Genomic DNA, 23675 nt, shown 5'->3' with positions numbered 1-23675 from the left:
TCCGTGCGTGTGTTCACTGTTGCTCAGCCTGCCCCTCACATGCACGCACGTGGGCCTTTCTCTGTCCCATTCCCCCTTCCTCCGCAAGTGGACCAGTGCCTGCACAGACGATGCACTCCGTAACTAAGTGATGCGGCCCAGGAGAAGCTCTACAGGAAGGGAAGTGACCCGGGAACCAGCCAACAGTGAGCCCATGATAGCAGCGCTGGGCTCCAACCATTGCCCCACCAGCCTCTGCAGACCTTCTAGCCTCCTCAAGCCCTGGTTTCCTGTGAGTTGCTCCAGGCTTCCAAGAGGTCAGGGCTTCTTTCCTCACCAGTCCAGGCCACCCAGCCAGCTGTCCAGGGCAGCGGTCAGAAGCTTGGTCCTCCTCCTGCCGGCTTCCCCTCTAGGTGTCAGGCTTGCCCTGGCATGGGGGACCGCCATCCCTGGGCAGCGGCTACCCGCAGGGGAAACGCCTGGAGGGGCGGGGGTAGGGGCGGCGGTGCGGAGGGGACAGGCCTTGGAGTCACGGCTCCGATTCAAGAAGGGAAATCATCTGAGCTTTTAAAAAATTAAATGGAGTCAGTAATTTGATTTCAGAGAGAAGCTGAAAACCTCGTAATGGCAGGAGCAGCTCAATTCCGTGGTGAAAAGGAAAAGCCTTAAATGGGGCTATTAAGCTTTTGCCTGGGATGGATCTGCCCGGAGAAGTAGGAAGGAGGGAGGGCGGGTGGGGGGGAGAAGTCATCCTCGAGGTAGAGACCGTTTATCAGCCAAGACAACCCTGATTATTTATTTATTTATTTATTTCGCGTTCCGGGCGTTGCCGAAGGCCTCCTCTTCTTGGCTGCATTTCAAATCCCACTTCCAGTGAAGGGCCAGCCTGGGGGTGGGGGTGGGGCTGCTACCCTTCCGGGGAAGCGCTGAGTACCCGCTCTGGTTCAGGCCGCAGCTGGGCTTCTAAGCTAGAGAGCCTGGGAACACTGGTGTCCCTGGGGGTCAACAGGGGTCACCGGAGCTGTCCAAGCCAGCAGAGTGCCAGCTGCTGCCATGGGAACTAGAGGAAGGGAGTGGAGAGCCACGGAAGCAAAGCAGCAGCACTCCCCGTTCCTCTCCTGGGGTTCCTCCCATGAGGCTCTTTAATGGCCTGGGGCCGTGGCCCTCTGACTTCTCACATCACAGCACTTATCAACACCTACCTTCTCAGAAGACATCTGAACTATTGTTCAATTGCTAAGTCGTGTCCAACTCTTTGTGACCCCATGGGCTGCAGCACACCAGGCTTCCCTGTCCTTCACCATCTCCCAGAGTTTGCTCAAACTGAAGTCCATTGAGTCAGGGATGCCACCCAACTGTCTCTTCCTCTGTTGCCCCCTTCTCCTCCCATCTTCAATCTTTCCCAGCATTAGGTTCTTTTCCAATGAGTCAGTTCTTTGCATCAGGTGGCCAGAGTATTAGAGCTACAGCTTCAGCATCAGTCCTTACAATGAATTTTCAGGCTTGATTTCCTTTCAGATTGACTGGCTTGATCTCCTTGCACTAGAAGAGACTCACAAGTCTCCAGCACCACAGTTCAAATGCCTGGTCCTTTGGCATTCAGTCTTTTCACGGTCCAACTCTCACATCCTGAGCTATGGCTGCAGGCTTATTATGCTCTGCTGGAATAAGCAAACATCCTCTCTGCCTGGGCCTGGGAACCTGACTGTTCAGCTTTTCTAGATGGCAGCAGAAATGACCTCAAGAGTGGCTCACAGGCTCTGAGTTAGAAGCCTGTGTCCATCTTCTCAGTGGCCCCTAAACAGACCCATTGGGAAGAACCATTGTCACCCCCTATGTAACCGATCTGGAAACTGAGGCACAGAGAGGTTAGTGCCTTGCCCAAAGTCACCCAGCCAAAGAGTGAAAAGACTGGGACTCGAATCACAGCAGCCTGGCTGCAGAGCCTACAACCCTTCTTCTTTCCCATGCCTCACACATTTAACAGCAAAAAGACAAACACAAAGGCCCTGAGTGTGCACTCATGGGCTGTCCAGGCAGGTGGGTGTGCGTGCGTGTGTGCTCAGTCTCGTCTGACTGTTTGTGACTCTGTGGACTGTAGCCCGCCAGGCTCCTCTGTCCATGGGATTCTCTGGGCAAGAATACTGGAATGGGTAGCCATTCCCTTCTCCAGGGGATCTTCCCAGCCCCAGGATCCAACCCACGTCTCCTGCATTGGTAGGTCCTGAGCCAGCTGGGAAGCCCCAAGCAGGTGGGAGGCATGCCCAAATGATGCCCACCCCACCCCCATCCCTTGCACTAGTCATCCCTTGGGGCATTGCCAGGACTCACCCCACTAAGGGAGTTTCTCAAAGTCCCTCGTGAAGTTCTGAAGCTCAGGAGGCCTGTGCCCTCCAGGGCTTGATGCCAACATGGGCTCTGTTGGCTCCTGTTGGGGGATCCCCAGGCCAGCAGGGAAAGGGTCTCTAGGTTCAGCTAGGCTGGGTGAGGAAATGGTTGCTTGTAGTCTCTTTGTTTGCTGGACACGTGTGTGCCACCCCACTCAGCCTGCTCCACTAGCCAGCTGTGCACTGACCTGAGGCCTTGGACTCTATATGACTCTCCCATAGATGAGGCGGTGGGTTTCTCGGAGGCAGAGGACAGACAGCTCTCAGGAAGGACTGTCAGGTGGCTGCACTCTGCTGGCAGCTTCTCAGCGGTAAGAACTGGCAGGAGGGCTGCTGGGCCCTCCCTGTGCTCTGGCTTGGGCTAGGTCTGAGACCTTCAGATAGGCACCAAGGCCTGGCACTGCACCTTGGAAGTAACTGTTGGGGCAGTGATGGTCGCATGCGCCCCCAACAAGAGGGTGAATCCCCTCCAGATCCCAACTTGGTTCTGGGAATGACAGATCCAGGTGCCCTCTGACCCCTCCCCAGGTGGCCCCACAGCTTCCATTCTGGAGCTGGTTTGCTACCACTTTCTCAGGGGACAGTGGGAAGCCAACACCTCTCCAGCTGGGCTGGTCTTCAAGGGCCTTGTCAATGGCTAGACCTCCTGTTGGCCTGGCCAGGGCCCCAGACATGGTCCAGTTGGCTGCCACCTCCCCCTGTGACAGTCCTCCAGGAGGAGAGGACTTCCTGGTAGCTGAGGGGAGGGAGGATCTGTTCAGGCCTAGACTGTCAGGGTCACAGATAGCCTGAGACCCCCAGAGAGGCAGGTGGAAAGGAGACAGTTGAAGACAAAGTTCCCTGGGGGCAGGAAGAACTGGACAACTACTATGGGTAGACCAGGGGACCAGGTCACCCCACTTTCCCTGGGGGAGCTGATCCTTTGGGAAAGGAAAAAAAGAAGCCAGTAGGTGAGCATCTTCTTGCACAAGCTGGCTGTTTGCAGAAATGGTCCAAGCCCCTTTTGCAGCGAGAGAGCAGTGGAGAGAGAAAAATCTCCAGAAATAAGATGTGGTCTTGGCCACCCTGAGAATGGCAGCCTGAGGAAGGGCTGGTGGCACCTGCAACCTCGGGCTGGTTCTCTAGGCCCGGCTCCCAGGCTCCAGCCACAAGTCCTTGGAGATGTGCCTCAGTTTCCCCCTGTTTTTGTGCACAGCCACAGACCCTCCCTACTGCCTCCTTGTGCCCAGTCCCGAGGCTGTGGGGGGATGTGAGCCAGGCAGGACAGCTGGGCTGCACTCAGGTGGGAGCTCTCGGCGAGGGTTGGGGGCGGGTGGTGTTGGGGAGCTTTCTCAAGAGAATAGCTAGCATTTGAGGAGGAGGAGACAGGGCCAGAGGTCAGAGTGGGGCTCCCTTTGGAAGAATGGTGGTGAGAGAGGGGGTCCTTGTGCCTGGCTGGGTCCACTGATGCCTCGTGGGGCTGTGCCCTTTAGGGGAAACCGTGAGTGGAAGTCAGGGAGAGGGACTTCCATGTGCCAGTCCATGGGAAGGTGGGTGAGCAGAGCTCTGACAAAGCGCTTCCCAACAAGGATCTATTGCACAGCACATGGCACTCTGCTTGATGTTATATGGCAGGCTGGATGGGAGGGGCTTGGGGGAAGAAGAAAAGATACATGTACATGTATGGCTGAGTCCTTTGCTGTTCACCTAAAACTACCACAACATTGTTAATTGGCCGTGTGTGTGTGTGTTAGTCACTCAGTTGTGTCTGACTCTTTGCTACCCCATAGACTATAGCTCACCAGGTTTCCATGGGACTCCCGTGGGTTGCCATTCCCTTCTCCACAGGATCTTCTCAACCTGGGGATCGAACCTGGGTCTCCCACATTGCAGGTAGATTCTTTACCATCTGAGCCACCTGGGAAGCCCCGTTAATTGGCTATACCCCAATACAAAATAAAATGTTTAAAGTTAACAAAAAAGAAAGAAAGAAAGAAAGCCCTTCCTAGAGGCCTCCAAATGCAGCTGGTCCTCAGTTTGGAACTGGGAGAAAGTGGCAGATGGCATTCCTGCTGGAGGGGTTCCTGGAGATGGTGGGGAGTGGTCCCTAGCATGGCAGCTGAAGCAGACAATTCCTTCCTGAACCTCTCAGAAAGGAAGCAGAGATCAAGTCCTTCTCCTAAGAGAGCAGAATCCTCCCGACACCCTGCTGGAGGGGCCATTTGGGTCCTCCTTTTTTACAGACAGGGAAACAGGCTTTGGAGTTCAAGTTCAAGCACTGGAGTAGAAACTGTCCTCATCGGTTGAATTTCACAGACACTTGACCTGGAGTCCTTTCTGAGACCAAGTAGGCATCAAAATCTATTTCTGAAATTGAATCACAATTTCAGCTCTTCTGTAAATTTTTATTTATTAATTTTTTGTTGCTGGGTCTTCATTGCTGCACACAGGCTTTCTCTAGTTGCAGCGAGCAGGGGCTACTCTTCATGGTGCTCAGGCTTCTCGTGGAGGTGGCTTCTCTTGTTACAGAGCACAGGCTCTAGACACGCAGGCTTCAGCAGCTACAGCATGCAGGCTTGATAGTTACAGCTAGTGGGCTTTAAGAGCACGGGCTCAGTAGTCATGCCACACGGGCTTAGTTGCTCCCCGGCATGTGGAATCTTCCCAGACCAGGGATCGAACCTGTGTCGCCTCCATTGGCAGATGGAGTCTTATCCACCAAGCCATCAGGGAAGTCCCAGGTTTTCTGTAAATTGCACCTGGTCCCAACTCTCTGCCTCTCTGATGCCACCAGCTGGTTCCACCTCTGAGCCATTCCCTATTTTGAGACCAAATCCATCAGCCCTGCCCCAGGAACCATACAGAACAGACTCTGCCTCGACCCCATCGACATCCTGGGCAAGATCGTTCTTTGTTGTGAGTGGGGACCTCCTCTGCACCCCAGCAGCATCCCTGGCCTCTACCCTCCACGTGCTAGTAGCATCGCCTTGCCTTGTCATAATCAGAAACATCTCCAGACTGCTAACTGTCCCCCAGGAGGCAAAAATGCACCCCACCCAGTTGCAAATTCTGGCTCACAAGTCAAATATAGCCCTTAGACATGTTTGGTTTGGCCTGCAGAGGGTTTAAATATTTTCTAAATTAACTGACAAAATTTTATAAACAGCTTTTCCTGAAAAGTCACGTTTGGCCACGCCAGCCTGCCTCCCTACAAGGCAGGAATGGGTTCCAGTAAAGTGAAGCTACTTTTCTTTTTTTTTTTTTTTCCTTTCTTTTCTGGCCACACCACTCAACACGTGGGCTTTTAGTGCCGTGGCCAGGGATCAACTCCATGCCCTTGCATTGGTAGCGAAGAGTTTTAACCACTAGACTGCCAGCAAAGTCCAAGGCTACTCTGGCTAAAGTGGTCTGGTGGCTGCCAGTGCCCCAGAGTGCCCACCACTCCCTGCGGCTCCTACGCTGAGCCTCTCGGCCTTTGTCGTCCGACACTCGGGCCAGGTGTGGGTGAAGAGCAAGATGCGAAACAGGGCAGGGCCCCCGGTGGGTTTCTAACCCTCACTCCTTTACACTCCCCCACGTTTTTGCCCGGAACTCCTGCTTTAAAATGTAAAACAGGTGTAGCTAAACCGCCCGCTTGGTTTCTTTTCCAGGCTGGACACTCCATTGCCTCCACTGTCCTTGACACCTCTGATCTTAAATAATCAGGATTTCCCCCATAGGTTCTAATCACCTTTTGTGGGGGAGGAAGGAGATTTTTAAAAATCTATAATGAGGAATTCCCTGCAGTCCTGTGGTTAGGGCTCTGTGCTTCCACTGCAGAGGACTTGGGTTTGATCCCTCGTCGAGGAGCTAAGATCCCCCATGAGGTGTAGCCAAAAATTAAAAAAAATAAAGCGTGTGTGTGTGCTCAGTCACTCAGTCATAGCTGACTCTGTGGCCCCATGAACTGTAGCCCGCCAGGTCCCTCTGTGCATGGAATTTTCCAGGCAAGAAGTGCTGGAGTGGGTTGCCATTTCCTACTCCAGGGGATCTTCTCAACCCAGGGATCTAACCCAGGTCTCCCCTGTCTTCTGTATCGGTCAGTGGATTCTTTACCACTGTGCCACCTGGGAAGCCCAGGCAAATAAAGACTAACAGTTTAAAAAAGTATCTGCAACCTCCAAGTGCTTAGGCACTAATATTCTGGTAGATTATCCACATATCATCTCAAGGAAATGTTCTTTGTCTAAAACTTTTTTAAAATTCCTGCTGAAAATTCAATCCCATGGGCATTTATTAAGTGTTTACCAGGGCCAAGGCAGTCTGATAAGGCCCACAAAGAGCAACATGCTGAACCAGACAGGGCCCCTGATGGCAAGGAGTTCCCAGACCACAGGACAAGACAGGAGCGTGTACCAATAACTATGATAAGAATAGAAAGACCTAGAAACTGCAGGGGATATACAGGGAAGGCATGCTGGAAACCAGGGAGGGGAGAGGTTCATTCCGGCTGCTGGTATTAAATTAATAACAAGGAAGAGAACATTCTTTCCTCGTGTAAATCTTTCGAGAGAGGCCAAAAAGACTTCCCAAAATGTTCTTATTGCTGTTGCCAGCTATTTTTGTATTTTATGTACTAGGTCCCTACCAAGAACCTACCCTCTCTTCAAAGCCCTAGACAAAGGTCACGTGCTCCTTGGCGTCTCCCTCCCCAAACCCGCCTGCCCTCCGTTACAACTCTCTAGACATTTCTTCTTTCCCCTTCCAGACAGGCCAGTACTTGAAAGCAAGGACAGAATCTGGTGAACTCTGTTTCCTCCCACGGGGCCTCACGCGTGGCAAATGCTTAGTGAATATCTGTTGGATAAAATTCTGGCCCTCCCTTTCCAAAATCAATGTCATCGCTGCAGGAAACTGTTAAAACAAAAACAGCCGAAATGTGTAAAAACTTTCAGGAAACTTTTCCATTTTTAGCAGACTGTTAGAACTCATCCCCGCCCCGCCTCTTCCTTTGTTTCTAATTCTGAATTTGGGGCTAGATGGTAGGCAGTCCCCCTTTTAATCTTTAAATATAGTTCTGAATATAATTACATTTTTATGCAGCACCGAAACATCATATCCTGGTAACGGGGCATTCTTGCACTATTAACATCTGAGTTAAATCTCCTTCGCGTCTGTCTTCTATTGAGGACAGTTAGGAAGTCGAAGATGAAAGTGATCAACATCATTTGTGAATTATGTGTATTTCCTTATGCTGTATTTCAATGGGTTTTGCTCCTGGTGGTTTTGCGAATACCAGGTTGTCTGGTAACCGCGCTTTCACCAAAAACCCCTTTCAAGCGGAGAATCCCGGCATCTTGGAGTGGAAACAGCACGTGGAGAAGAGGGCCCGACTTGGGTTCAGAAATGAGTAGCATCAAGTACTATTCTTTGCCGAAGAGCCTACTCCCTCCTGTAGGTGACCCAAGAAGCTAGAGCCCACACAGATTGCTGGAGGATCGAAATGGAAGTGGCTCATTTTGCGCCAGAAACCCCACTGAGCTCCTAAGAACCATCACCTCCAGTCCTCAGAGCAGGTACCCCTATTCTCATTTTGCAGGTGAAAAGAAAACAAGGCTCAACAAGGTTAAGTGACATGCTGAAGTCCTGCAGCTAGAAAGTTCACGTGCCCCTTCCCTCTCCCTGGCGCTTTGACCACATCCACCACATCAGCCAGCAACCACATCACCACCGGTTCCCTTGGCCTTCCTGTTCCTGGGCCAGTTCCAGCCAGTGTGCCTGATGCCATTGATTCCCTGGTTGGGTGTGGGACATGTCAAGCCAGGGGAAAGGAAGCCTTATCATTGGAGAAAGAGCCACAGGCTGAACCAGCCCTCTCTGTGACTGGGGTGGGGGAGCAAATTTCCAGCTCAGGGCCATCCTATAGAAAGCCTGCTTTCCTGGGGCTCCTTGGGCCTCCTGGCAAAGCTGTGGGGCTATGAGGCGTTATTTGCACGTGTCACGGTGCATCCTGTGCCCTGTGGCTGTCCCTCCCCTGGAGCCGCCCTGACATGAGTGGCAGGCTTCCAAGGTGTAAGTGGCAAAGGTCCATTTTCTGCTGGCCTCACCGTGCTGCTCTCGCGCCTCTGACTCCTCACCACCTCAATGGCCTGAGCAGAAGGGGCCTTCAAAAGGGGCAGGACAGCCAGCACCACTACCAAGACCCTGGCCTGGACTTGGTACACCCCAGCCTCCAGGACGCAGGTCACCACAGTCTCTGTCTTCAAGACGTGGGACTGGAAGACTCGGGAATTTTAGTCTCAGGCTCTCCTCTTGTGGCTCAGACAGTAAAGAATCCACCTGCGTGCAGGAGACCTGGGCTTGATCCTTGGGTTGGGAAGATCCCCTGGAAAAGTAAACAGCAGGCTACCCATTCCAATATTCTGGCCAGAGAATTCCATGGACAGAGGAGCCGGGCTGGCAACAGTCCATGGGGTCACAAAGAGTCAGATCCAACTGAGCAACTTTCACTCACTCCTCTGAGTAGGAGCCTCTTTAGACCAGATCAAGCCTCTGCTTTGGGATGTGAACAAGACCCCCAACTCTGGCTGGAGGGATGATTCTGGAAGGACACGTGACACAGAAAGATACACACTCTGCAGTCACATGGACAAGAGGGTGGTGGCAGGACCACAGCCAGGGGCCACGCCCATGGCCGGCGCAGTACATTTTCAGGATCAGTGACATGAGATGGGGTTTCCCAGGTGGCACTAGTGGTAAAGAATCCACCTGCCAGTGCAGGAGAGGTAAGAGACTCGGGTTGGATCCCTGGGTCAGGAAGATCCCCTGGAGGAGGGCATGGCACCCCACTCCAGTACTCTTTCTTGGAGAATCCCATGGACAGAGGAGCCTGGCCAGCTACAGCGCATAGGGTTGAACAGAGCCAGACATGACTGAAGTGACTTAGCTCACTTGCTGGCTAGACACGAGATTACTTGGTGCTGAGTATCACTGCCTGGACTGGAACGTGGCTGCGCTGAGGAGGAAGAGAAGAAAAAGCCATCCCCAGCACCGGGGGACCCCACTGTGCTCGAAAGCCCACGAGGAAGCAGGTGCTGAGAGCAGCTCTGCTGTGGGGAACTCCAGAGATGTCTCAGCCAAGACTTCTTCAGCTCGGTGACCTAGCCTGGTGCCCCTTCCATTACCGAAGCTGCCCTTAAGAAATAAAGCTTGTATCAGTTGTTTACACTTTAGCAAGAATTTCGTCGTGTCAGCCCTCTCATGGGGCCGTTTTAAGCCAGCTCTGCAGTGGCTAAATGAAAGCATCTGTCTCTGAGTAAATGGATTTCAAGCACTGTGAATAAGAAAAGAGATGTTTGAGGGCTTGGTGAGGCCATCCCCAGTGCCCTAAAGTCCTCAGAGCCCCGTCGTAAAATCTGGCCCATGATAAAATTCTAATACCCCCATGTCACATCTTAGTCGCCTCAGATCCACCCGCTCAGGATGAAGCCTTGGATCCACCTGACTCCGCACACAGAGTTCCTTAAAATTTAATTCCCCAAAAGTAGGAAGTGGTTTTCCCGGCCCCTCTGTATCACACCCCAAGCTGGATGAAATAGTTATCACATCCAGGGTCTAGATCAGGGGTCCTGACCGCTGTCAGACCACAGAGCCCTGGAGAGCCTGGTGAAGACAGAGGACCCTCTCTCATCTATGTTCTCAGAGCCCCTGGAGGCCACCTCAGGATTTCCTAGGAGTTTGAAGACCCCTGGGTTTGTAAAAGCAGATGATTCCACTTTTCATCCAGTCTCCAAACTCCATCCCTACTTCACATTCACACTCATACCCACCAGGAAGAGCCAAGGTCTGTCTGTGCCAAGCAATTCGAGAATGCACGGCTGAGGTGGGGTGGGGCCGCTGGCACAAGGTGCCCAGAGGATGGAGGAACACAGAAGGAACCAGGGAACAACGCAGCCAGAAAGGCAGGACCTTGGGGCACCCTTGGGTCTCACCCAGTGGGCCAGCGGCTCTCAAAGACTAGGTGTAGGGACTTGCCTGGTAGTCCAGAGCTTCCAACCCAGGGGGTAAAGGTTTGATCCCTGTGGGGGAACTCAGATCCTGCCTGCAGTGCGTCTCGGCCAAAAAATAAAGCCTACGCATAGCGGCCCCTCCCTACAAGCAGCGGGAGCCCTGGGGGGCGTGCAGCACCTGCTGAGGCTGGAGTGACTCCCGCGACCTCGGAAACCGCTCCTCCAGAAGCAGACCCCCGCCGACCTTCCGACCAGCCTCTGGACTGAACCCCCAAGTGTCACAGAGCTCAGGTCCAGGGACTGTGGCTCCAGTACCACCAGGAAATATTATTTAGCTGAGATATTTTTAGCAGCAAGCCAGCTCAGAGCAAATGTCATGTGAGCCATCTTCTCTTACACGGCAACTTTGGGCTATTTAAAGAGATGGTAATTACGCTCCTGCCACCATGATCAGGACGACGAGCTGAACGCGTGATTGCAGGAGCCCCCCGTCTGCCTCCCAGAGCACTTGATGCTAATGGAGCCCAATTTTCAAAGCCGCCTGCCTAAATCTGTCCGGTCTCCAGGTGGACATTTGAATCAGTGTTTGAGCCCCAGCGAATTGTTCTCCAGGGCCTCTCCAAGGGGCCACGCCTCAAGGCTCCCCACCTGGCATGGTTGCTGTCCACCCCTGACCTCCTGCCTCTGGACAGGGTCTTGCCTTGGGCTCTGGTCAGGGGGCAGGAGGTGGTGGTGATGGTCACACTGGTCATCAGGCTGATAATCCCATCAGGCTGCCATTGCCCAGAGAGGCTGCCAGCTCCCCTCTATGAGACAGCAGACACAGGGTCTGGATAAACAGGACATACTCATAAACAGTCTGGCCAAGGAGACTGGGTCCCTGGGGGGTCAAGGAGAAGGTGAACTTGAGGGGACATACTCAGGAAGGTCGCAGAGTCAAGGGGAGGATGGGCAGGACCGCGAGGCCAGGCAGCAGGCCACTCAGTTCAGTTCAGTCGCTCAGTCATGTCCAACTCTTTGCGACCCCATGGACTGCAGCACACCAGGCTTCTCTGTCCATCACCAACTCCCGCAGCTTGCTCAAACTCCTGTCCATCGAGAACCCATGAACAGTATGAAAAGGCCCCTCAGAGAGGTCGCTTGACTCCTTATACTCCAGGGGACCCCTGGCAGGACCACTGGGTATAGAGCCGGTAGACAACCTGGCTAAAAGATCCAACGCACCGTGACCCCCGCTAGCAAGGCCGTCAGGTGACCTACACTCCACCCAGTGTGCCTGCTGCCTCAGTTCCCTTTGCAAGCTTCTAGTGGGACCTTAGCAATTGGGTACCTGGATGGCGGAAGGGGAACGGGGAGGGGCCCCCAGTCCCTATCCTAGGAGGATTAGCAGGAGGCATTCAGGAGAAGATTTGAGGAAGGGAAAGCTCACCGACTTCACATATTCAAAGGGATGTAAAATGAAGAAGGGACCACCTCCTTCCAAGGGGCCACGGAGAACAGAGGACCAGCCGATGGAAAGTTTGGGGAAAGAGCTGGGCAGTACGGGAACAGCTGGCTTTGCAAGGACATGAGCTTCCCATCACTGGAGACGGGGCAGAGGGAATCATAGCACTGGGTAGACCTCGGAGGCCTCCCAATCAAAGCCAGGACCCCTCCTCAGATTCTCTTGGATGGTCTCAGGCCTCTGCCTGCAGGTACCAGTGGATGCGTCCAGCTCCACTGCCACAGCCCAAGCCCAGCACACTCAGCCGCACCCACTAACACTCTCCAAAGGAGAAGAGGAGTCAACACCTCCTGCCTTGGGGCGTCCCCGAGCGCCAGACCTGGCAGAACCTTCGAGAAAGTTGCTCCTGCCCCGGCTATCTGTCCACAGGCGCTTCTCATGGGGTGAGGGGGAGACCTGCAGAACAGAAAGAAAGCAACCTCTCCTGGCAAGCAGTAAGCAAAGGTGAGAATAAACATTTCTGCCTGAGCACAGAAGTGCTGGCAATTACCCCAGCGGGAGGCTGGTGAGGGAGCCCTGCGGCTGGGTTGTTTGCTCATTAAGACAAGAAAATCATTTATGTTCTGAGACGCTAGTGTCAACAGACCCAGGAAAATGTCGTTGCTTCAGCTGCCGCCCTGAGCCCAGCCAAGGGGGCAGCAGGGGTCCCAGGCAGGGAGGAGGTCCCGGGCGCAGCTGGCGAGGCCAAGAGCTCATGCACATGGCAGAGATGGGTCTCTCTGTGTCCCCCTGAGTCCACACATTTCTCCCTCACCCTTTCTCTTTCCTTTTCAAATCCAATAAGCAAGGATGGAAGGAGTGCTTCCAAGGGCCGGCACACTCCCCCCTGGCATTGAAGTCAGGGTGGCCACACATCACAGTTTCCTGGGAACTGAGCAGGTCCCCCCAGTGTGGGACTCGGTGCCAAAGCAGGAAAAGTCCCAGGCCAACTGGGCTGGTGGGTCCCCGTCCTTCCTGTGAGCCTCAAGACCACGCCCTCTCGGAACCTTCATCACAGATGAAGGGAAGGGATGGTGCGGGCGAGGCACCCTCCCAGGAGTTTCTGCTGCAGCCCAAGCCCTCAACCCTGCAGTCCTCTCTATTCTTTCTACTTTCTCCAAACTCCACCTCGCATTTGCTTCAGACTTTGCCAGGGCAGTCTCCGCACAAGAAGGGAGTCACAGACCAGCCAACGGTCCGTCGGAGATCATCTAATCACCCCCCATCCAAGGTGGGGAGGCGTGAGGCCAGAGGCGACTGACTTGCCTTGATGACGTCCCCAACCAAGACCACCCCCTAACTCCGCTGTACGAAGGGACAGAGAGGGGCTCCCAGGAGCAGAAAGAAACAAAAGGGACCTGAGGAGACCCCAGCCAGCTCGGCCTTCTCACTTCCCCAGCTCTGCTGCCCCTTGGCCCCGAGGGCCCTTCCTTGCAGCAGGCTTACAGTGGCCCCCAGGGAGCCCCTCCAGGGAGCCCCAGAGTCTCCTTTGGAGGTGCCGCCTTCGCTCTAGGAGTGAAGAGGCAGGAATGGGGCAGAGGAACCTCCCTAGCAGTCCAGTGGTTTAGAATGCCGTGTTTCCAATGCAGGGGGCCCAGGTTCGATCCTTGGTCAGGGAACTAAGACACCATATGATGGGTGCCACAGCCAAAAAAAAGAGGAACGGGGCGTATTCCTGAGGCTGGGTGAGAGGATGGAGAGGGTTTGGCGTCTCCTCTGCCACCACAAGCACAGTCCTGCTCTTGTCCTCCGCTGCAGCCTGGAGGAAGGCAGGGGAGCTGCTGCAGGCTGGGCTTTGAGGAGGGAAAGAGTTCTGCTTAAAGAAGGAAGGGAAGACAGATCAAGAGCGAAGCAAAAACGTACAGTGCCCTTTAAGGCCCCACGCGGAGGCTATATTTAGGGCCGAGGACATTCCGCAGGACCTCGGGCAGTCTTCTCTGGGAGCAATCGCTAATCACTGCGTTGAGTTTACGGGTGCCCCTGGGCACACTTAACCCAGGGCAATGAATAGTTATTGCTCGGCCTCCCGCTTGGGGCCTGTGGGCACACTTAAGTGAGCGCGCGGATCGCTGAGAGCGGGCATGGCTCGGGTACACCCTTGGGCACCCTGCGCCTTCAGTGGGGAGAGGCAGAGTATTAAATATCTATGTGCCCCGTGCCCGCAGCTGCATTTAGCCAAGGGCAAGGCCGGTGAAACGGCTTTAATTAAAACTTAAAGCAAGTTCAAGGTGCAGACGCGGAAGCGGGCTGCAGAAGTCACCAGGAATGAATCAGTCAATTCGATGAGGTCCTTAGGTGGGGGAAGGGGGTGGTAGGGAGGGAGGCCAGGGCAGTGGAGACCTGTCTTCTGTTGAGTACTTGCTGCCCTCCTCTCTACATCTGTGTTCAGGGGTGAGCGGGGCCACGGCACACACCCACACCTCACTTGGAAAAGGATGCTGAAATTCGGGTATCCAGGCTTCAAAGGCAGGTGGCTGGAGACAAAGCAGTCCCCTGGGCCGGGAGCGAGTCCTGCTTTTCTCAGTCACTCGGCCCAATGTTGCATGACACCGGCAACGCCGTCCCCCTGGCGGCAGCTCCCAGAATTACAGGCCCACAGCAGGGGAGAGGCGCGGAATGTCAATGGAACGCCCTGGGGCGATGCTTAGGGATTCTGGAGGTCTGGCCCTGTGATTCTCAGGAGGACTGGCCCTAGACTTGGCCTGGCCACTTGTGCCACTAAGAAGGCAAGTACGCAGGGTTTCCCTGGTGGTCCAGTGCCTAAGGCTCCACACTCCCAAAGCAGGGGGCTGGGGTTTGATCCCTGGTCAGGAAACTAGATTCCACATGCCACAACTTAGAGCCCATGCAGCCAAATAAATATCTGGAGAAAAGGTGGGGGGGTGGGGGGAGCGGAAGACAAGTAGGCAGAGAAAGCCCTACCACTCTATCCCTGCTCCTTGTGATTGGGAAGCAAAAGAATCTCAGAGAGGCTGGCCCATCTGCCCAAGACAGCAGTGAACCAGGCTCAGAGCTGGAGGAGCTCAGATCCTCTGAGCTGTGGTCTGGGGACTCTCCTTGCCAGGCACACTTGTTTTAAAATTCAGACCTGAGGAAAACACAACTACAAGCAATTCTCTGCTGGTCCAGTGGTCAGGGCTTTGCACTTACACTACAGGGGCACAGATTGACTCCCTGGTCAGGGAACTGACCCTGCAAGCTGCGTAACGTAGCCAATAAGAGAAAACACAAATACAAACCCTTCCTGGGCAAGGCTCCATGTCTCATTCAAACCCATTCCCTTAGCAACAGCACAGCACCTGGCTTAGAGCAGACGTTTAATAAATACTTGCTGAGTGACTGGTGACTGTCATTAGCAGGTTTTTTGCACCAAACTCTTTTCATTTCTCTTTCTGTTTCCTAATCTTTAAAATGGAGACATTATACCTGATTGTATTGGAGGTACTTTTACGACTAAAAGTCTGTAATTCCTCGACACTACCCAGCTCAAGAAGGAACTGCAAACTAGCAACTTTTTTCAATGGAGGAAAAAGAGGACAAAGACATAATGAGTATGAGTGTGTTAGTTGCTCAGCCGTGTTCGACTCTGCAACCCCATGGACTGTAGCCCTCCAGTCTCCTCCATCCATGGGATTCTCCAGGCAAGAATACTGGGGTGGGTCGCCATTCCCTTCTCCAGGGGATCTTCCCAACCCAGGGATCAAACCTGGGTCTCCCGCATAGCAGGCAGACTCTTTACCATCTGAGCCACCAGGGAAGCTATAGCTTAACTCTGTCCTCCAACTATCTCCAGTGCCAACGAGGATGGGAAGTGGAGGCCATTAGCTCGGGATCTTTAATACCCCCACCCGTACTCCATCCCATTTCCTCCCAGCTTGCTCAGACAATAGCCCAACAGACCCAGGCATCTAGCCAGTGCCCATGAATGTCTAGAGGAGAACGTGCCACCTGTCACCTCCAGCTGCCACCTGTGGGCCCAGCCACATCTTGAGGCTCAGGAGCCATGGCCTCTGGAAAGAAACTCGGCCTGGGAACCCCACCCCCAGCCTCAGGCCTCTGAGCCCTTTAGCTGAATGAATGTGGGCCGGCAGTGGACACATTCTTGCCCCCGTCTGGACATGATCACTGGACACTTCATTATGTAGCAGTCACTCTGCTTCAAACTTTTCACCCCTCCTTTGGAATATTCTGATTTCCAACCCATAATTTGCTTTCTGGAAGTAGAGCAAAATTTATGTGTGCAAATGAAAGAGGAAAACATAGTTGCTGCTGCTGCTAAGTCGCCTCAGTCATGTCCGACTCTGCGACTCCATAGACAGCAGCCCACCAGGCTCCTCTGTCTGTGGGATTCTCCAGGCAAGAACACTGGAGTGGGTTGCCATTTCCTTCTCCAATGCATGAAAGGGAAAAGGGAAAGTGAAGTCACTCAGTCGTGTCCGACTCTTAGAGACCCCATGGACTGTAGCCTACCAGGCTCCTCCGTCCATGGGATTTCCCAGGCAAGAGTACTTAATAAGCTGCAATTATAGGTCAGTGACTGTTCATAGAAAATATGATTAACACCAACCCATTGGAAGCTGGGCAGTTCTCATGGAAGAGTCTAAGTAGTGAGCTGAGGCTGCTAGGGATGAAAATCTGGGTCCAGCTTCCAGAATCCAGTAGTTCAACCCCCACTAGGGAAGCCTTAAAGCCAAGGGACACCTGTGGATTTCAGGAAAGTCCAGCCTTGCCGGATTGAACATCCCTTGACTGGTGTCAAGCATCTCCTCATATCTTATCTCCCTTGACCCTCACCGATGTCCCATAGGGTTGGCTTTCTTTTTCCCATTTTACAGATGAATTGGTTGAGGCTCAGAGGAGGTAAATAACCAAGTCAAAGGCATGTGGCCACTCTGAGACTGCCTGGCTCATTCCAGCACTCAACCATGAGCAAGACGGATCTTCAAAGATGTCAAAGCAGTGGTTCCTGTGAGGGATGCTGGAGCTGACCTCAGTCAGTCACACGCACATACCCAGATCAGTGCTGTGTGGTGGGGCCTGAGAAGAGAGTGTATTGGTGGGGTGGGAGGTGGGGGACACTAAAGAGGAGAGTGATTACAGAAAGGAAGAGAAAGAGAAAGGAAAGGAGAGTTACTGAAACTTCTTTCCCACTATGGACCACCACCTCCTCGGGAGAAATTCTGGGCTGGATTAAGGGAGGGAGGACAAAAAATGAAGGAAAGAGGAAATGGAAGTGAGGAGAAAAACAGAAGAGGAAAACAAAAGGGTCCAAGGAGCAGTTCACACCCTCCTGGGGGCCAGGCAATGGAATGAAGCCACAGGTATGCTCAGAGAGCCGCACCCTCTGGCTCCCAGGCCATCAGAAGAAAGTGAAAGTGTTAGCCACTCAGTCGTGCCTGACTCTTTGCAACCCCATGGACTACAGTAGCCCCCCAGGCTCTTCTGTCCATGGAATTCTCCAGACAAGAATACTGGACTGGGTAGCCATTCGCTTCTCCAGGGGATCTTCCCCACCCAGGGATTGAACCCAGGTCTGCTTCACTGTAGGCAGATTCTTTACCATCTGAGCCACCAGGGAAGACCCCAGGCCATCAGTTGCTGCCTAAATCAGGGCGGCTTCTTGTCTTCCTGACTCTCAAAGAAGCATCTGCTGCCCCTCTAGCTGGCATGAGCCCACCCTCCAACCGCAGCTCTGAAACCTGCTTCTCTGAGCCTTCCCTGGGCATGGTCCAGGTCATATGGGGTCTGCAGCTTGTGCAATTTGGAAGAAGATGCTTTTTAAGAAAAAAATACAAACATATCTCACTTTTGCAAATTGGACTGAGTCATATGGTCTTGTGAGTAATAAACCATGCATGTGAGGGACCCTGAGATTATACTCCATGAGCTTCACAGTCAGTCAGCATTTTATTCACCCACTCCCCATTAAGCACTAACTGAGCACCTACTATGCGCCAGGCCCTAAGGCAAACACTGTGGAGCTGACACCCTTCCCCAAACACATTGCAGACCTACCAGGAGAAGCTGTGTGAGCAGATGTTATTCATCAGGGTGGCAGGTGTTGTGGTAGAAGCAGGCACAGTGCGCAGAAGAGGAGTGACCCACCATTGGGAAGACTGCCTGGAGAAGGCAGCATCTGAGCTTAGCAGTCTTCCTAGATTTGCGCCCATAAACTCTGAGAAGGCAAGGCCTGATCTTCCCTCTGTCCGTCTCCCTCAGCTGGGTTTCTACGGAGGAAGGGCAGCAGTGTCCCCTTTCTGAACATCTGAGCTCAGGCTTAGCACCTTTGGTCTCCTAGAATGGAAGCTTCCCAAGAGACATCACCAACTCTGGTATTGCCCAAACTCACCTCCTTCTGCATGAAGAAGGCTAAGTATCAGGCTTATAAAATGAAGATACCAGGGCTTCCCTGATGATCCAATGGCTAAGATTCAGAGCCCCCAGTGCAGGGGGCCTGGGTTCCATCCCTGGTCAGAGAACTAGATCCCACATGTTGCAAATAAGAGTTCACATGCCACAACTGAAGATCCCACATGCCGAAACTAAGACCCGGTTCAGTCAAATAAATAAGTAAAAATAAATGTATTTTTTAAAAAAAGAATTAAGTTACCATCAGGATCATGATGCAGGAAGTGGTCACATTTGGCAGGAAGAGAATCCAAGCGTTTGGGGGCCTCCAGGTCCCTGTAATGAGAAGAAAACAGAATCATGGGCTGAACCTGCTCAGGCTACTTCTCTGTGAGGCTGGAAATCTCGGACACCCAGGTAGCAACTAAAGGGCTGCTCTGCCTAGAAGCCCCTTGCGTGACATAGATTTTAAACATAGCAGTAATAGGAGAAAGCCTGGAAAGGTATACACCGACAGGATATTCCATGGGCTTGTTGTTGTTGTTGTTTAGTTGCCAAGTCATGTCCAACTGTCTTGCGAACCCATGGACTGTAGCCCACCAGTCTCTGTCCACGGGGTCTCCCAGGCAAGAATACTGGAGTGGGTTGCCATTTCCTCCTCCAGGGGATCTTCCCGACCTAAGGATCAAATATGCATCTCCTCCATTGACAGGTAGATTCTTTACCACTGAGCCACCAGGGAAGCCCTCCCATTGGTTCTACCTTCAAAATATACCTAGAATCCAGCCCCTTCTCCCCTCTCCCTGGGTTTCTGCAGCTTCCCCTTCCCTGTCTCTTGGCTTCCTCCCTCGCCCCTATTTGTCTTCATTCCATGCAACAGCTGTGGGAACTTGTTCAAAAGTAGATCAGGTCATGTCTCTGCTCTGCTCAACCCTCCCCATTTTTCACTCCAAAGAAAAGCCAAAGTCCTTGAAGGCCTCCCCCTCTCTGACCTCCTCTCCCACCTGCTCACCTCCCTCCCCCTGCTCCAGCCACCTTGGCCTCCTACTATTTCTCAAGCATGCCAGGAACACTCCTTCCTCAGGGCCTTTGCACTGCCTGTGCCTTCTGCATGAACTCCTCTTCAGTATCTGCACAGCACACACCCTCACCTCCTTCAAGTCTTTGCAAAAACGTCGCCTTTTCAGTGAGGCCCACCCTGACCTGCTTTACCCTACACCTCTGCTTCCTTATTTTGTAGCACTTGATGCCTTCTAATCTGATTTGTTATATTTAAGGTTCGCCTCCCCCCTCCCCACAAATGTCAGCTCCATGGGGCCAGGGAGTCTTTTTGCTTATTGCTGCATCTCTAGCGGGGCTTCCCCAGCGGCTCAGTGGTAAAGAATCTGCCTGTAATGCTGAAGACGCAGGAGACGTGTGTTCAGTCCCTGGAGTGGGAAGATCCCCTGGAGGAGGAAATGGCACCCCATGCCAATATTCTTGCCTGAGAAATCCCATGGACAGAGGAGCCTGGTGGGCTAAAGTCCGTGGGGTCACAAAGAGTTAGACACGATTGAGCACACACGCATCCCTGGTGCCTTGAGCTGTCCAGCATCTAAAGGGCTGTCAGTAAATATGTGTTGAATGAGTGAAACACACAAAGTACTATCTCTGGATAGGGAGATTATGGGTAGTTTTCAAATTTTCTCTAGTCTCCATAATTATCTCATACTGCTTCTGTCATGATTTTTTTTGTCATTTTTAAAAGCTCATGGTTTCTTTTTCAAATCCTTGACTCAACTGTGTGTTTGATAGAAGATGAATGTGCTATTTCAAAGAACAGCTCTGGAAGCCTTTCTGGGGGACCTGGTGGGGGTATTCTCTGGTGACATGCTTTCCTTTTAAATGCACACAGCTTCCACCTCTATCTTTAGCAAGTGATCAAGGCTGTGCCTCTAGCAGAGGGAAGTTCTGAAAGGTTGTTCACTGGGGAAATAAAGCGCCTGCCTGGATGTGCAAATTGACCTGCATCGTTTTAGGTTTGCGTTCACGTTTGCACTTTGTAAATATTTGCCAGGCATCCCGCTGCTCACACCTGCTTGCTGTCCCCTCAAGTTTATGGAAGGCAGCAGGCACTGTCATTTCTCCAGCCCCACCTGGCGCTGCTGCGAGAAAAGGAAACGCGCCCGCGAAAGCCACAGGTGTCTCTGACAGCGCCTAAAACTAATGGCCTGTGGCTGGCCGCTGTGACTAATTCTCTGATTATTGACTTTATGATTTTACGCTTAAAACTTCTTTATAATAACACACAGAAATGTTTAATGGGCTCTATCCAGAGCCATAAAAATTACTTATTGAACAAGCGTTTTAAAACTATTAATCTATTGTTTTCCATTAATAATAGCTCTCCAAAGAATGGGCGACAGCTTAATGTATCCACAGCATTTCTCCTCGAAAAGTGGCCTTTTAATACATAAATGCCACTCCCCAGGCATCACAGGTTGGCCAGCCATTGGGCAGTTGACCCTCCCAAGACAGATTCAGGCTTGGCCAGCCCCAGAGGGTACTTTAAGGATTTCCAGAATGAACACGGGCTCTGAGAGATGTTGCTAGTCTCTGAAAGAGACCAGAAAGCCCCTCTCCTCAATTTTTCTCTTTTCATGCAAAAGAGAAGAGGAATTTCTAAGATCTGTTCTGCAGTGCCCAAGATGGAGAGAACAGAGGAAAGCAGGCAGTTTACACTCTACGCGTGTTCCTGGATTTCCCGGGTGGCTCAGTGGTAAAGAATCCACCTGCCAAGCAGGGGACGCGGGTGGGATCCCTGGGTCAGGATGGTCCCCTGGAGCAGGAAATGGCAACCCACTCCAGTTTTCTTGCCTTGTCCCACGGACAGAAGAGCCTGACAGACTACAGTCCATGGGGTCATAAAGAGTCAGACACAAATTAGCAACTGAAAAATAACAACCATCCTTGTTCCTTCTGGAAGTTTCCAGGTAACCATCTGGTGGTACCCACCTCCCCGTTCTTCTGTTGGCAATCCCATAGCTGAAAGTTTTCTGTGATACCTTCCCCCCCTTTTTTTTTGCCATTTTTCCTGACATAATTCTCCCACAAAGCATGAGATGGCTTCCTGCTTCAACTGTGTAAAAATCACCCCTTGAAAATAAATCATCCATTTATTTTTCTTGGTAATTTTGATGGTGGAGCTTATCAGCACCAGATGGGCATTTCTTCAAAAGGCTTCAGGCTCTTCGCTCTTTCAACAAATATTTATTGAGTGTCTACTAAGTACCAGGCTGTGTTCCTGGTTCTAGAGCCACAGGAATAAACCAGAAACACATGGGCTTTGCCTTTGCAGAGCCCTTCTGTTGGAGGGGAGTGAAGATGACAGCAGGTGAACATTATAGAAGATCATTTTAAGATCGTTTAAGCAATATGTGCTGGAGGTAGGTGGGGACTGCTTTGGCTGGAGAGTCAGGAAGTCTTCTTGGGGGAAGCAGCCTTTGAACAGAGATTTGAGCGACAGGAAAGTCCCAGCCATGAGACACATTCCTGGCAGGGGAAAGGCAGTGCAAGGGCCCTGGGGTGTGGTATACCTATAGGCATCTCTCCCTAGGTGAGGTCTCTGCCCAGACAACAACTGTCCCTTACCTGGCAAGTGTGGGATCTCTCAGCCACGCCTCAACACCCCCAGAGTGACTCCTGGGATCCAAAAGGCATGTACTGAGTTGGCCAAAAAGATGGTTTGGGTTTTTCCAAATCAGCATGTGGAAACCAGAATAATCTTTTTGGCCAACCCAATAGCTTGAGACGTTCTCTACTTCATCTATTGAACAATAAGATGCTTCTCCTCCCAGCCCTACTTCAGTGGAATGGTTGGGAAGAGGCACAGAGGAGTTGTACTGTCATAACTGAGAAAGACCCTTTACTCCATGCAGAGATCATACCATAGAAAGTCAGAGGGGATCTGTCTTAAGACACAGTTCCTCAATCTTCAGGTGCCTACAAATCACCTGGGGGTCTTTTTCAAATACAGATTCTGATTCAGCAGGTCCAAGGTGGGTCCTGAGATTCAGCAATTCTAACAAGCTCCCAGGTGATGCCAGTGCTGCTGGTCCAGGGACCACACGTTGAGCAGCAAGATCCTTGAGGTCATTAAATCTCACCACCATGTTTCGTGGGGGGAGATGGAGAACAATGTGACTTAATGGTAACAGGAGACAGAACACCTGGGTTTGAATCCCACCTCTGTTCTCTGTGTGTGTGGGTGTGTGCACATATACCAGTTCCTTAGTTTCAGTTTCTTTCTGTGAACTGATTGTATGATGACAATGTCAATGATGATGGTCACAATGGTGGCAGAGATAGTGGTGATAATGGTGATGATGGTGGTGATAGTGATGATGGTGGTAGTGATAATGATGGTAGTAATAATGATGACCTAGACCTAGACAGCATATTAAAAAGCTGTCATTTTTAATTCAACCATCGGGTCGCAAAGAGCCAGACACAACTGAGCGACTGAACTTTACTCAACACAGTCAAAGACTATAGCGTAGTCAGTGAAGCAGAAATAGATGTTTCCTGAAATCCCCTCGCTTTTTCTATGATACAATGAATCATATAAGTCATTCTCAGTGCTGTGATGAACATCTGGGAGCACCTACAGTTCAGTTCAGTTCAGTCGATCAGTCGTGTGCAACTCTTTGCGACCCCATGAACTGCAGCATGCCAGGCTTCCCTGTCCATCACCAACTCCTGGAGCTTGCTCAAACTCATGTCTATCGAGTTGGTGATGCCATCCAACCATCTCATCCTCTGATGTCGCCTTCTCCCCCTGCCTTCAATCTTTCCCAGCATCAGGGTCTTTTCCAGTGAGTCGGCTCTTCCCATCAGGTGGCCAAAGCATTGGAGCTTCAGCTTCAGCATCAGTCCTTCCAATGAATATTCAGGGTTGATTTCCTTTAGGATTGACTGGTTTGATCTCCTTGCAGTCCAAGAGACTATCAAGAGTCTTTTCCAACACCACAGTTCAAAAGCATCAATTCTTTGGCGCTCAACTTTCTTTATTGTCCAACTCTCACATCCATACATGACCACTGGAAAAACCATAGCTTTGACTATACTGACCTTTGTCGGCAAAATAATGTCTCTGCTCTTGCACCTACAAGTCGTTTTTAAGTAGCCACAGTCCCAGCAGCAGGAAAGATTCTTTTGAAATATGAGGGCGATCGTGTCCCTTCCTTGCTCAGAATTCTCCAGGGCAAGAATCTCCATTCTTAAGATAAAATACCAGTCTCCAATCTTTTGTTCTGGCCCCTTGCCTCCTCATCTCACCTTGTGCCCACCACCTGTCCCTTAGTCACTGGCTCCAGCCCCACTGACTTTCTTTCAGTTCCTTAAACATACCTAATTCTTCCTCGATTTTAGGGTCTTTGCACCTCCTGTTCCCTCTGCTGGGGATGCCCTCTCCGCAGAGTTCTTCTTGGGGCTATTGACACATCATCTTGGCTCAAATACTACTTCTTAGCA

At 52.0% G+C, this 23675-nt stretch overlaps 1 protein-coding gene across 1 annotated transcript; it reads right to left on the bottom strand.

Annotated features, from left to right (window-relative positions):
- On the bottom strand, positions 2315 to 18189 carry C16H1orf127 (chromosome 16 C1orf127 homolog; the record flags this gene model as incomplete). The annotated part of the gene is given in 9 exon segments (XM_018059945.1): positions 2315 to 2407; positions 8193 to 8291; positions 8432 to 8528; positions 8839 to 8925; positions 10480 to 10589; positions 11091 to 11213; positions 15871 to 15990; positions 15992 to 16030; positions 18166 to 18189. Coding segments are annotated over 9 exon segments (792 nt in total), but the record flags the coding sequence as incomplete, so codon positions are not given.

This window comes from Capra hircus, chromosome 16, assembly GCF_001704415.2.
Source record: "Capra hircus breed San Clemente chromosome 16, ASM170441v1, whole genome shotgun sequence".
Lineage (NCBI taxonomy): Eukaryota > Metazoa > Chordata > Mammalia > Artiodactyla > Bovidae > Capra > Capra hircus.
Note: the sequence above shows the minus strand (reverse complement) of the source record. Positions and strands in the feature narration are given on the sequence as shown.